This window comes from Drosophila bipectinata, chromosome 2L, assembly GCF_030179905.1.
Source record: "Drosophila bipectinata strain 14024-0381.07 chromosome 2L, DbipHiC1v2, whole genome shotgun sequence".
Lineage (NCBI taxonomy): Eukaryota > Metazoa > Arthropoda > Insecta > Diptera > Drosophilidae > Drosophila > Drosophila bipectinata.
The window spans coordinates 9,547,942-9,561,694 of record NC_091736.1 but is presented as its reverse complement, the minus strand read 5'-3'; the positions used below and the strand labels follow the sequence as shown (position 1 = coordinate 9,561,694).

Below are 13,753 nucleotides of genomic sequence, written 5' to 3'. Positions count from 1 at the left end.
GTATCCTTTAGCTTCACTGCCGAGCTGCACACTCAATAAAATTTCAATTGTTGTTGGACAAGATTCATTTTTGGTCTCGCTGCAAGCCGAGGACGAGGGGAATTATAGTGTAGTGGGGGAAATGGGCTAGGGCTTTGTCCATTTTCATTAGATTTTCAGAACTACATGGCCAAATGCTGTATTCGAGCCTGTTGTCTGTGAAGTTACAAAATTATATTGGTCTAAAATAAAATAAGGTACGTATGTTCCCAGTAGCTACCCGAATGGAAACTGAATCGCAGGGATATTGAGATTGGATGGATGAAAGAAGGGGAATACAGGAGGGATACAAGAGGGAAAAGGAAACCGAAATACAAACAAACAAAGCCAAAGGCCTAAAGTTCATTTGCACAATTTCCCTGCTTTCGGCCAGCTCGCAGCTCCCCTTGCAGCAAAGTCAAAGGCTAGTACGAGCTGGGCAAACAAAAAGACCAAAAAGACGTTGGAAATCCTTTTGATGAGGTCAACGTCGGTTTGGTTTCCTGTTCACACACATGCAACAACCTCCCACATATATGAGGAAATGCACTGTGAATAAAAAAAAAGGGTAATTTTGAGGAGTAACTTTTTATATTCTTTGTAGGAATACAGTTTTAGGTCGATAATCCTGTCCCATCCCTTACGGATACAGGAATTACTGATTCCTTTAGGGTAATATTTAACCAGAACCAACAAGTTTTTTTTTCCAGTGCACATTTGAGTAGTCGAACGCTTATTCGGTGTGTGTCCTGTGTGTATTTACGAGATAGTACTAGACGATGATGCTGAGGAAAAAGGGTGGGGCCCCAAAGGGGACATGTGCCGCATATATAGAGCATTGGCAGGATTAAATTTGGAAGGTATTGGAGCATGTTATTCGTCATCAATGTAGTTTGCACTAACTAGTTTGTGTTGCGTTTGCTGCTTTTGTTGTCTTAGCTATTGTTGTTGTTGCACGGGTGTTATTGTTGCTATTGCACCACAACTTGACCGACGAGTCAAGGGGAGCCAGGGCAAAGAGTCAAGTCGTTGCCAGGTTGTTTGCATTGTTTACGCACTTTAGCTTTGATATTATTGTAGTGCGTATTTCGGCCCGATAACTATGGCCACATGGCCAAGGTAGTGGTCGGTCTGCCCCGAACTCTGGCAAGCAATTGATTGAATCACTGCAAGGACACGTTGTAAGTCAAGTATTAATATTTAACTATTTTTTGGACTACTTAAGTTACTAACTATATTCATGAAATCTAATTAAGTAATCATGTTTAAATATTATTAATAATTTAACTAAAATGTTGGAATTAGCACTCGGGGGATATTATAAAATTTTAATCAGTTCAGAAAGGAGTTGAAATGATCATGGTTGGGTGAGTTCACCCTCTATATAGCCCTCTAAGATCTCCTTTTGTTGGTAGAATCGTGAGCATTTTTCATCATCTGCAGCAGTAAGTCCTCCGTTGTTTTGCACAGTTATTGATCGCTTGGCATCAGTTTGATAAATGTGGAACCCATTGTCTAAAGCCTTCATATCAGCGGCCTCCCTCGGCCGCCTTTCTTTTATTTTTCACCTTTGGCAGTGCCTTTGTCTAATGGCAGCTCGGACTGGATCTCCTTTTTCGATTGCATTATTTATGTGCTCGGCAAGCGGTCTGTTGTGGTTTCCATGGAGGCGTAAGACTTTCATTGTTTTCCCACCTAAACACACGGGCAATTTATCTTTTGATTTTTTGGTTTTTTGCACTACACTGACAACGAGTCTAAAATCGCCATCTTTCATGAACTAGGACGTTCTGTTAAAGGACTAACCGTATTTAAAGGACAAGGTCTTGTGGCAAATTTGCCAAAAATCGCATCTTAAACCTCACTAAACTCTAATAGACAGTCAAACTTGCTAATGTGAATAGTTCCAATAGCCTGAGAGGAATTTTAAATCAACAATTAATTAAGAACAAGTTGAAATTCATTACAGGCGCTAATCAGGCCTGCAGTTACATGAAACCAATAGCCTGGGCACTGAGAAAAAAACCTAATGAAATGCAGGGACAAAAAATGGGAAATTATGTCAGCAATTAGGCAAACTATGACACTTGAAAGAGACGCACTGAGCCGAGTGGAAAGAGACGGGGCGAAAAAGAGACTGTGGACATCATTAAAAAGTCATTTACATGCAGGCTAGGTTGCCTCGCAGGACATTTAGTCGGGAGGTGGGTGGATGGCTGGACTGATGGCAGATGGCATGAAGGACGAAGCAGTGAACGGATTCGCCTAACGCTCAGACAAACTCGGTGGAACGTTGACTCTGCGACTCGCTAACTGACTGGGGCAGTTTGTTAATTTTAGATTTGAAACACGTTTCCAACTCAATTTTATCGCATGTTACGCCTTGCTGCCTTTTCGCTTTTCGCTTTATGCCACATGCCGACAGGCTGTTGGACGGGCCAGGACATTTTCCAGTGAAATGTCCTCGTGCCACCCCCTCATGCCACGGATTTTCGACGGAGGCTCCTCGAGAGTGTCGTCGTCACCAACGGTGTTTGACGTTCGTCGTCATTTCCATGCAAAGACTGGTCCAATTAGAGGGCAACGTATAATTTATGCGACTCAAGAACCTTGTTACAAATTGGCCATTGTTACTAGCATTGCCATTGATAGGTTTCCCCCTGCCCGCGTCTTGAACTAACCGACCTAGTGCTACTACTCCTCAACAGCCCCTCATATGAAAACTTTCAGCACACAATGAAAAGTTTAACAAAGCATCATTCACAAAGTTTTAATATCATTTTTCGCATAATATTTTTTCATGCGAAAAAAGTTTTTTTTTTTGTAGGTACTAGGCCCAGCCCAGCTGACTGACCGTACGCATGGGAATTGTGACAGGTGCTTCATAGGAAACTCACAAAGCTAATTAAGAAATATGCCAAAGTTGCCTCAACAAAACTTTTGGTCGAAATCTACAGTCGGTGCAGTCTCATCCCTTGGGGGTTTTCAATTTATTTAAAATGAGAAGACTAATGTTTACTGCCCAAAATAGTAAATAAATGCATTTATTACACTTTTATTTGAAAAATATTTAGGCGTAAGGACAGTTCATATTGTCAGTCAAATATTGTTTGAAGAAAAGTTGATAGTTTCCGTCCCAAAGTGTGTGTTTGAAATAAAACATCAACAATTCTTTTCAAGAATGTATTTTACGCATAATATGCATCAGGATACATAACCCTTTACCCCTCCAGGATCTCCAGTCCTCCAGGAACATCTTTATTTAATCAAGCATAGTTTAAAAGTTGTGAGGGAAAACTTTTGGCTCTGCAATTGTTTTGCACAAATGCCTTTTGACATTTTTGTTTACCTCTGTTACTTGCCGGGTCATGAGATGCGAATATTTGTTGCAATCAAATAAAAACTTTTCGGGATTATAAAAAAAGGAAGCAAGTAAAGGAGAGTATGAAAGACATCCCAGGGGAAATCGCAGGCATAGCCTACATCCTAGCTACTTTTGGTTGAAAAATCTAATAACTGTTAAATCACCTGCAAAATGTTCATTTCACAGCGCTATAAACACGCATCGGGGTTCGTCCTTGCCCTGGTCTCCGCCGACCCCTTGTCGACTTAAACACTTACAAGGACTTAACAGCCTTTTGTTATTTTCCATGCCTAGCCCTGTCTGTCACTTTAATCTGCCTGCCACACGCAGTAAAGTCGGCAAGGAAGCAAACTCATGCCAAGGACACTCTCTCTCATATATGAGGAAAGTTTGCATGCCTGGCTTGGAAAGTTCTTAACACGCGCCTCCGACTTAAATAAGCCATATTCTAGTCGTCTTCCCAGTTCACATCATTGCCACACTGACTGACTGACTTTTTGTTGTGGCCCGAACAGGAGGTCGGATATTTTTATGGCGTTGATTGCTAATTGCATGGATTTTCACAACATTTAAGTTGAATTTACAGCAATCTTGAAGGTTGCCTTTATGCCTACAAGAGGGGTATCAGAACCCAATAATCACCCAAGGGGTGTAGCTTTATATTGTACGTCTCGAATCACGAAGATATGTATATCTTAAAGTTTAATACTTGGGAATAGGTTTCTAGGAAGTTGAGGAGTTACGACATAATAATATTTTGAACAAAAAATTGTCGTCCTATAAAAAAACTTTTTGCTGTTTAAAGAAATCGCCAATAACTTTAATCTCTTTACACAAAACAAAGTTAACATTTAATCTTTTACATCCACTTTTCAGTGCCTTAAAGCCGTCCTGAAATCAACATTCTACAAGTTGATGAAATAAAAAAAATATATATGTATAAACAAAAACCTTTATTTTTGTTTACCGAACACATTGAACCATACATTTGTACAAAAAATACCTTTAAGATTTAATAGAACATTCCTTAGGGTAATAATTTCGATTTCTATCAATGAAAATGTGTGTAATACATGGACATCTAATGGAATTTCATGTTTCGAGGGCTTTCAGCAGTTCAGTGGCTTTTTCACATGTGTCTGTTTTCGATAAAAGCAAATTGTGTAGCAAACGTCATTGAAGCCCTGCAACTTGTTTGAAAATTATAAAATAATGCCGGCTGCATTGCCAAACGTCGTCTGCCCGCCCTCCTGCCTGCTGCCTGCTTCAGCTACCAACGCTTTACCGCTCGCTGTTGTTTTTGCATTTTGGTAAAAGCCATAAGGGGAGTGGAGCCACGGTATGGCAATTTTTATGCCCCCTTGACTAAGTGGCACATTTTGACTTAGCTTTTAGACACAGCGACTGAGCCATATGGAGCTGTTCCAGGAGCGAATCCCCAATAACCACATGGACAGATGAGGCTGCAGCTAATTGGCAATTAGATAAATATTTATGGTTTGTGATTTTGGAGGATTGATATTTTTACGTGTTTGGCATAAAATTAAATAATCAAAATACTGTTGATATCATAATTTATTAGATTTAAGGAGCTGATTACGGATATCCTGCTAGGGACTTATTAAATTGAGGAGGAATAAAATTTTAATGATTTTTTTAATAGGGTTTGTAATATTTATATTGCTGGTTATAAAATCTATATTCTTACAGTGTACTTTTTTGATGTTTTGAATTATGTCTAGATTTTGAGAATCCGCTACTGTGTACTGTGGTAGGATTGGCGAGACGCTCGGCGTTGTGGCATTGCAGCTTGCATGTCTGCCCCGCCAACACACTCGACTGTCGGCACTGTCAAATAACTGACATTACCCCACCGCACCACCTGTGCCCCACCACCGGCTGGCCGCCCCGCTGCCCCGCTGTCCCATTGCCCGCGGCGTTGCATCACCGCAGACGACGCCGAGTTGTCGTCATCATTGCAACGTCGCACACATTTCGTGACTGCGAACAATAAAAATTTCGATTAGAATGTAAAAGCAACAACCGGCCGACGCGGCAACTTCAACTGCAACGGCCACGGTAACGGCAACGGCAACGGCAATCAAATGGTGAGGACGAGGCAGGACGAGGATTGGGCGACGGGCAGGCAAAGGGCGGTCTCAGACGTATAATAGCAAGAAATAGCTAAATTGTATATTAATAGAAAATGAAATCTAAAATGTTATTTGGCCCAGGTGGGTGGCAGCTGGTAACTGAGTTCCACCCGGCAAGTTTTAGGGAGAATTAAGACAATAGACCTACCAAACAATATGGTAGAACATTTTTACACTCAAAATTCTGAAAATGTAATTTACCTTTTGGTTTTGCGTCAGTGATTATTGTTTGCTATTCCCACACACACTCCTACAACCAAACACTTTCTCCCAAAAACTGCAAAGTTGAGTGGTTTTCAAGACAACAGAGTGTTTCACAAATCGTCTCTGTCAGACGACGTATTGAAGTTACAATTGGGTAGACAGGAAGGTATGTAGGATCATCCGAAATCAAAAATTTTTATATTTTATTCCCTTATACTATTGCATAAAATTAGAGGTTAAACAGAATGGCATTTCTGGGTCGCATGAACAGCCAGGGTTCCCTGATCGATTGCGAGGTCTTTCGCGGTCCACGGTCCAAGAAGCAATCGCCCCGGAGCCCCGCTAGCTCGAACGAGGAGGACGACGAATCGTGCAAGATGCCCCCCCATTCCAAGTGCTCCAGGACCTACATCAGGACGTACGACGAGGGAAGCCTCCTGCGGGCCATGGGCAGTCCCAGCACGGTGCGCTACGTGGGCAGCTCCGTGTCGTCCAGCGACCTCGTCTCGTTGGACGAAACGGAGACCTCCACCCTGCGCTGCGGCTCGCTCCCATCCACGGGCACCCCGGACGAAGCTAATATCGATGAGGGTGTGGCTGTCGAGCTGGAGCTGTACTCGGATCCGGAGACCCTCCGCGTCCAGCTGGACGATAGCGGCAGTAGCAGCCTCAGCAGTGGCAGCAGGAGTGGCAGTAGCCAATTGAGCTCCTACCGGGAGGAAGACAAGGACTCTACCACCTCGATGTGCAGCTGGGAGGAAGCCATGTCCCGCAACGAGAGCATGCGCCCCTCTCAGGACAGTAACCTCAGTGCCACCATGTCCTCCCTTCAGCTCAACTCTGGTCGCGGATCGCCCCCCCTGACCTACACCCGCCGCCTCGATCCTCTGCGCCTAGAACGCCCGGCTGCAGAGGCCTACCAGAACTGGCTATCGGCTAAACGGCGGCAGCGCCAGTGCAAGCAGCAGGCGGAACGAGCGGAGCAGGCAGCGCTGCTGGAAAGAACAGCTCTGCGTGAGCGTTTGTCGAAGGAGCGGTACGATCAGTGGTGCCGGCAGAAAACCCAGCATACCTGCACTGCCAGTAGCACTCCCGCAATCGGGAACACCCACACAGGTGCTCCTCCCAGGAACTCCCACGCAGGAGTACCGCCCAGAAAGTACCCGAATCCTCAGAGGAACCACCTACATGAGTGGGAGATGCAGAAGCTTCGCGAGGCGGAGCAGCGCAGGCTTGAGCTCCAGAGGGCTCGAAGGCGGCAAATGAATGAGAAGATCCAGCGCCAGCAGGACGCAGAACAGGCTTTCCAGCGGTGGGTCAAGAACGTGGCCCAACGACCCAAGCCAGTTCCCAGCTGCCAAGGGATGCAGTCCCTCCGCGGTACCATATCCAGTATATACATCAACCCAAAGCAGTGGATCAAATGAGGGGGACTGGGGGTTTCGAATCGAGTGTCAAGGATCTGAAAAGTGCAAATGAAGAGATAAAGCTAGGCCATATATACCCATTTGAATAAATTAAATATTAGCCACATTCGGTAAAATTCGTTGTATGATTGGATTTTGTAAGTGATTTGTAAAGTGATTTAAAGCATGCCCCGCTAGCCCCTTTCTATGAAAGTGGCTTGAAAGGTATCCATCCATAAGAGGGGCATGTTACTCATTAGCATGGAAAAAAGCAAAACCCATCGCAGGTCAAACGCTTTCAGAGTTCACACCAACGAGTTCGCTCACATTCCATTAACGAGCTCCACTTGGTCTAACCCACAAAGCAGCTCCATTTGAAGTCTTTATATATCTCGTTGGGAATAGCTGGAGTGGAAGGATGGGAGTTATTCCCAACACTTGAAATCAAAACAGTTGCTGGCATCCATGTGGCTCCTCATCGATGTAGCCTTTTAACAGCCTAACGCGCTTTACTGAAATGGGTCTTTAATGTTTTTCTCTTTCAAGATTCTACCGAGAAAAAAACTTTAAATTTATGAGAAACTAATAAACCTTTTATTGTTGAAGCTCTTTTAGAGTTTTTAGTCTTCCGACTTGCTTTTTTTTGGAAGGAAACAGTTCAAGTTAATAAAACAATCAACGATTCAGAAGTTTTGCCGCCCCCGGCTGATTTATGTTTAATTAAATGGCCAAAACTGTCTTGCACCTCTTATTTTTTAAGAGCAGCTAACCTCTGAGAACTTCTCCACCTGTCGCTCAAGTGACACAATAAAAATGAGAGACAGGCCGGGCCAAAGGTAAGGCTCGAGAGCTGGGCAGGCAGGAAATTTATACAAAGTTATTTAATATGAAAATGGCGTGCCAGAAAAAATTGTGTTATTATTTGTGCTTCGGTTGGCTCCAGGGTCACTTGGCCTAAAGCGATTTAGTTTCTTCATTCTCTTTTCGGGCTGCGGGTTTGCCAGAGGGAATGGGATTCGAGATGGAATTGGACAGAGGACTCGCTTTAAATACCTCACCGCAAGTAATAATACAATTATTTATATTCATCTGGAAAATTAGCAGCTCCCAGTGACCCCTGAGTCAATTTACATGTTAATCAAATTAAAGCAGCTTCCCACTTTTTATTAATCCGAAGCCATCCGTTCCCTGGATCAAGCCTCAGCAGTTTATATATGAGTTTCTCATTTCGCGTTTTCCATTTCTTCTGTTTTCATACTGGGGCCATTTTTTAATAATTTAATCCACTGCAATTGAGCGTCATGGCATGCATTTCAAGCCTAGACAGATTTATCGAAAACACAAACAAAGACCATCCATACCCTCCATCCTGGGCCGCCAGAGCTAAGGGAGTGGAAAAAAGGAGAATCAAATATTTTTGCGCAAACATTGATTGGCAATCGCAGTGAAAGGCGATTTCGGTGGGGTGGCTGGTTGATGGGCGCTGGCATAAGGACAAGAGGGTGGGGTGGTGCTCGGTAGCGTGGTGGTGCTGCGTGTTAACATACACCCGGACATCTGTAAATGTTCACTCTGGCCATTATACACGCGTAGAAAATACATTAATACTCCGATATTCAAACTCAAAATGTTATATTCAAAAGCATTCATGCAACAAAATAAAATTATATACCTAAAAACTTATAAAAAAAAATATATTCTATTCAAAAATATAAATAAACTTTGTGAGACTTGAACTTTTTAATATAATAACACATCAAATACCATCAGAATTAAATAAATAAGCTATATAGTTTTTTTGCTATTATTCAAAAGACTTTCCTGATAAAGAACCCATTTCCATGACATTTTCGCTTGTTAGAGAATTGAAAAAATGTATATCAATAGATTACACATTTAAAAAAAATTTTTAAATATTTTTTCTTTTTCTGTACATATGTACTCTCGCCCATAAAGTCATGATGAACTCCTGACGCACACTGTTCGAGGGCGTGACGAACAAACATTGGCTGATAAAAAATCGAAAGATGAAAACAGAAGAGGTGAAAGGTAAAGTGGGAAACGCAGACTTGTTTTATAAATGAAAATTCATTGAAAACTGATAGCGTGTGAAAAATAAACGGCATAAAAATATGACGTGTCCTTACTGAAGCTTATCGGCTACCCTGCAATTGAATCCGGAATTGATAGATTAACAAACAAGGTAAAATAAAAACAGAGGGGTTATTAAGAAATTTATTTTGGAAAAGTACAAATAAAATTAAAATTATACAAAAACTATAATCTATTAGGATAAAATAAATTATTAAAAGAAGATGTGTATGTACCAGGCTACTAACCTCCAAAAAAATGCATCATAGTAAAAACTCTGGCATCAGGCACAGAAATATGTGTCAATAACTGTTACCAAAATGAAAAGATTTTGTTTTTGATTGGAGCTATTTTGCAGAGGCAATTAGCAATAGAAGTCAAAGACCCAAATCTTTAGGAATCAAGTGAACCGAATTAAATTAATTAAAATAGTTTTCATCTCTCAAAAATAAAGGCTGAATATCATCTATTGATGATATGGTATTTTATATGATATGTATCTCTTTGAATAACCATAAAAACTGTTCAAACATATCCAATCTCAAATATCCGACAAAAATGTTTAAAAACAATGTATAATATCCGCATATACATATTATGCATTCCCTTCGCGGGTCATTCTATGGGAAATAATAATTTAATTAGCACAAGCCACGTTGAGGGCAACTGCAGCAGCCAGGGGTTATGAGCTTCAGCCCAAAATTTGCATACATATCAAAAATACCAATTATGGCAACATTTTGCTGTCGCCAATTCATGGATGGCATCCCCCTGCCTTTTTGGTCCCATCTTCGTGCATTAGACCAATTCACTGGCCACACACCGAGGGGGTACTGTGTGTACATATACTGGCCCTTTTCAATGGTTCTCGTGCATTAATGTTCAAAAGTCAATTAGTGGTTTCCATAAATGTGATTAAATTAAGTGACAATATTGTTACAGTTTTTACACTTTTTGGCTTTTGGCTTCATTTGAATTGGTCTAACAGTGCCCTGAAAATTGGCTTATGGCGATGTGGGCGGCAGAGGGGCATCATAGTGCGGTTGCATTTAATCGAAAAATTTAACTTTAATTTGGCAAGTAATATTTGAGCAATTGTGTCAACGAGGATTTACGCCAACAAATTATGCATACACATATTTTGTTGGCAATTTACACGGCTATTGGTTGGACATATTTTTGTGGAAGCATTGCTATACCCGGTACTCATAAATTACGAAGGTAGATTGTATTTCTGTGATTTTGTGTAATAGGGAAGAGGAATTATCTTTGACCCCTATAACTGTATCCAATATTTGAATGATATACCACTGCAAGAGTATATCAATTATGATTCCGCCCAAAATAATATTTTCTTTCTTGTTTTGTATTTGTTATAAATAAATAAAAAAGTATTTGATAACCTCTACCTCGTAACTGAGACTTCTACTTTAGTTACTTTTTTAAGTAAACTTGGTTTCAGTTAATGGCTGCGGCCTTAAAGAAAAAACACAAAACCCATTTTCAGCCTTCTACACAATCTCATGACAACATATCCATATGCAAAGCCACACACCAGGGACGTTTTTTCACTTGTCTCTTAGCATTTTTAAAATCAAAAAGCGACACAACGTCAAAACAATTTGTCGTCATTTAAAAGTCGACATTTAAATAAGAAAATGCAAATGCGAGGACAACCGCCAAGGAAGCAGACTGGTGCAATTTCAGCAGGACTAACAGCGGGGTCTCTGTCTAAATGTAAGCAATAATATTTTTTATGCGCTCGGAAGACGCCGCATACGTTTCGTTTGCATAAAATTAAGTCTCGGCTGGGACGGACAAAACTCACACACCAGGACAGAACAGACTACGGCAGCGGGTCCTGCCGTCCCGCTTCTGGTCGAGCATTACGAGCGCAGCTGCAAATGTAAAGTGCCAGGAAAATCGCCATGCACAGATATACAAATATACCAGGACACACATGCCAACAGGCACTCATACATTGCCTTTGCAAAAACGTGTCTATTACAATTCAATTTGACAATAGGCGCACACAAAAGCCAACCCAAGCAACAAACCAACCATTCAACCGCGCTAAGCTGCCACACAGGCCCTTAAAGCCCCCACACAGGAACACGTACGGGCGCCAAAAAGTAGGCAAGGCGACCGAAAAAACCCGAATATCCCAGTACCCTATTCAAGATTAAAAAACCATGCCAATTGTGGTACGGATAAGCCTATTTAATATTCGTATTTACATATGTTTGTATAGCAATGGAATCTAAACTTTATTTGGTTATTAGTTTAATTGAATTTGTGGGAAAAAGTATCGCATGCCATTTAGTTGATTATAAATGATTCAATTAATACAAACGTTTACGTGTTTTGTGTTCATGCCACTTAAAACATAATTACCCTAGGCATTATTTACATTTACTAATAAACATTTCAAATATATGATTGAACATTATTGAAAATTTAAATCCAATCAAATGAATCCATTTACAAGAACATCTATATTAGTCTTTTATATAAGAAGTGTCGTATTGATTGATCTATTAGGATATACTTGTAGCAAAGGATATACATACTTTTATAAGAAACGTAACTTATTTTCTGTTTTGTTTCTCTTAATTTTGACTAATTAATGGACCATTCACCTTTAGAAAGAGTATCTAAGCTTCGACCTTAGCCAGCTCACAGTTTTATAGACATTTATGTTTGTTTATTTGTATTTTGGCCATGTGTTTTAACTGCAACGGAAACGTCAAGTAACTTTTTTTCAGCTCTACGTATGTTAGTTGATGAAAAACTGGGTAAAACCAACAACAACAAAAAATGAAATGGAAAAAAAGACAAAAATCTGAGCGACGCAGGTGGCTCCGGTGGCGGAGGCCACAACAATGGTGACAATATGGAGCACGTTGTGGAAGCGTTTGGGAACTCGACTTCCCCTAGTCCCTGGGGCGTTATTTGCACGTTTCCGGTATAAATACACAACAGCCGAGATTTGTTTATGCGAAATGAAGCGCACAAAAGACAATTCGAATAAATGTAGCCAGAGCGGGAATTTTGCAACCACCCACCCACAGTGCTCTGGTGGCACTTTTGAAGTGTATTTGGGTCGGCGGGGTTCAGTTCCCTGGTGCGTGACTTTGGCGGAAATAAAATTTGTCAGCTCACCAGAAGAGTGCCATGAGTCGTGACTTTAAATCAAGTTACAAATGCTGTTATATGTTTGGCAAACATTTGGGACTTTTCTTCTCGGTCCCAACAGGTTGCAAATTGGATCATTATATAATGGTATCCATTATTCAACATGCTACACAACCAGCCATTCCCCCAATTAGATTTCATGTCTCCGCTCAGCTATCAATCATTTATAACCTGATCCAATAACTAATCGCCAAATTGCGATAACCATCTTCATAATATGTTGTGACCAACGAGGAGTTTTCAGCCAGCCAGCCAATCAGTAAATAAATCATATGTGTATAAACTTTTTCACTTAGATAATATCTTTGGGCAGGAAATGTATATGTTGCCGTTCTACCGAACCTAACGATAGTCATAAGTTGAAGCCGCTACTTTGGTATGCCGAAGGAGCAGTACACTAGTACAAGATATTCTAAAATGGTAGCAATTATAGGTTCTAAGGAGTTCATATACTATTATATACTAACTACATAGGTCTTGAATAAGCGTATCTTTTCATTATAAAAATTTTCCCATATATCCTATTTCTAGACCTATATCCGTCAATTTACCCATGTATCTGAGATCATTCAGAATAGTTTGCTTTGTTCAAGCTAAGAAGTTTTCGTAACATATTCGATTTATTTAAACTACTAATATTATTTAAACTACTATATTATTAGTTACAATTACATTTATTATAAGAATACTTTTTCTACAAAAGATAAATATATACCATAAACCATACCATAAGTCTGGAATCACTGTGCTGGCCCGGATTTACCAGCCGGAAAAAAAAGTTTATTTAAGGCAAATAGCCTTAGGCTGCAACTTGTAAAGTTATTCTTTCACAAAAATCCACATGCACTCCCACATATGAATGTTTCTTACCGCTTCTTAGTCCAAAAATATATTCTCCGTGAGGAGGTGACAGGGTGGAGGATCCATATCCTATATGGAAAATAGAATATTCGACTGCGGCGGAGGATGATGAATGGTTGGCGTGTGTGTTAGTTTCACGGGAACATGTGAAGGAATTCACATCAATTTGTAAGTAACTCATAGATGGTAGTGGGCGTTTCAACTTTACACCACTGGCCATGAGTTGCAGCAGCAACCGACTCTTGGCTATCTGTTCACCAAATCGATGACTTTAAGAAACCGAAACCGTTGTCCGGAGTCAGAGACCCGAGCCAGGGAACAGACTGGTCACGTATTATTATGGCCACAAAGCTTTGTCGCCCTGCCAGAATTTGATTTCGCTTGCCAACTTATAGGCGCCTGTGCATTTGACTCCTTAGCCCGGCCCCTGTGACTTCTGTTCCGACTCCTCTCCCATCCTG

The 13,753-nt window shown here is 40.9% G+C and overlaps 1 protein-coding gene across 1 annotated transcript; it reads left to right on the top strand.

The window, feature by feature from the left end:
- Nucleotides 1-5,743: 5,743 nt before the first annotated feature.
- On the top strand, nucleotides 5,744-7,282 carry LOC108126699 (uncharacterized). The gene is made up of 2 exons (XM_017243372.3): nucleotides 5,744-5,905; nucleotides 5,973-7,282. Exon 2 carries the CDS (start codon nucleotides 5,985-5,987, stop codon nucleotides 7,164-7,166), a length of 1,182 nt encoding a protein of 393 aa, XP_017098861.2. The 5' UTR covers nucleotides 5,744-5,905; nucleotides 5,973-5,984; the 3' UTR covers nucleotides 7,167-7,282.
- Nucleotides 7,283-13,753: the final 6,471 nt, after the last annotated feature.

Coding starts and splice junctions, on each gene's coding strand:
- LOC108126699 (XM_017243372.3), top strand. CDS start 5,985: ATGGCATTTCTGGGTCGCATGAACAGCCAGGGTTCCCTGATCGATTGC.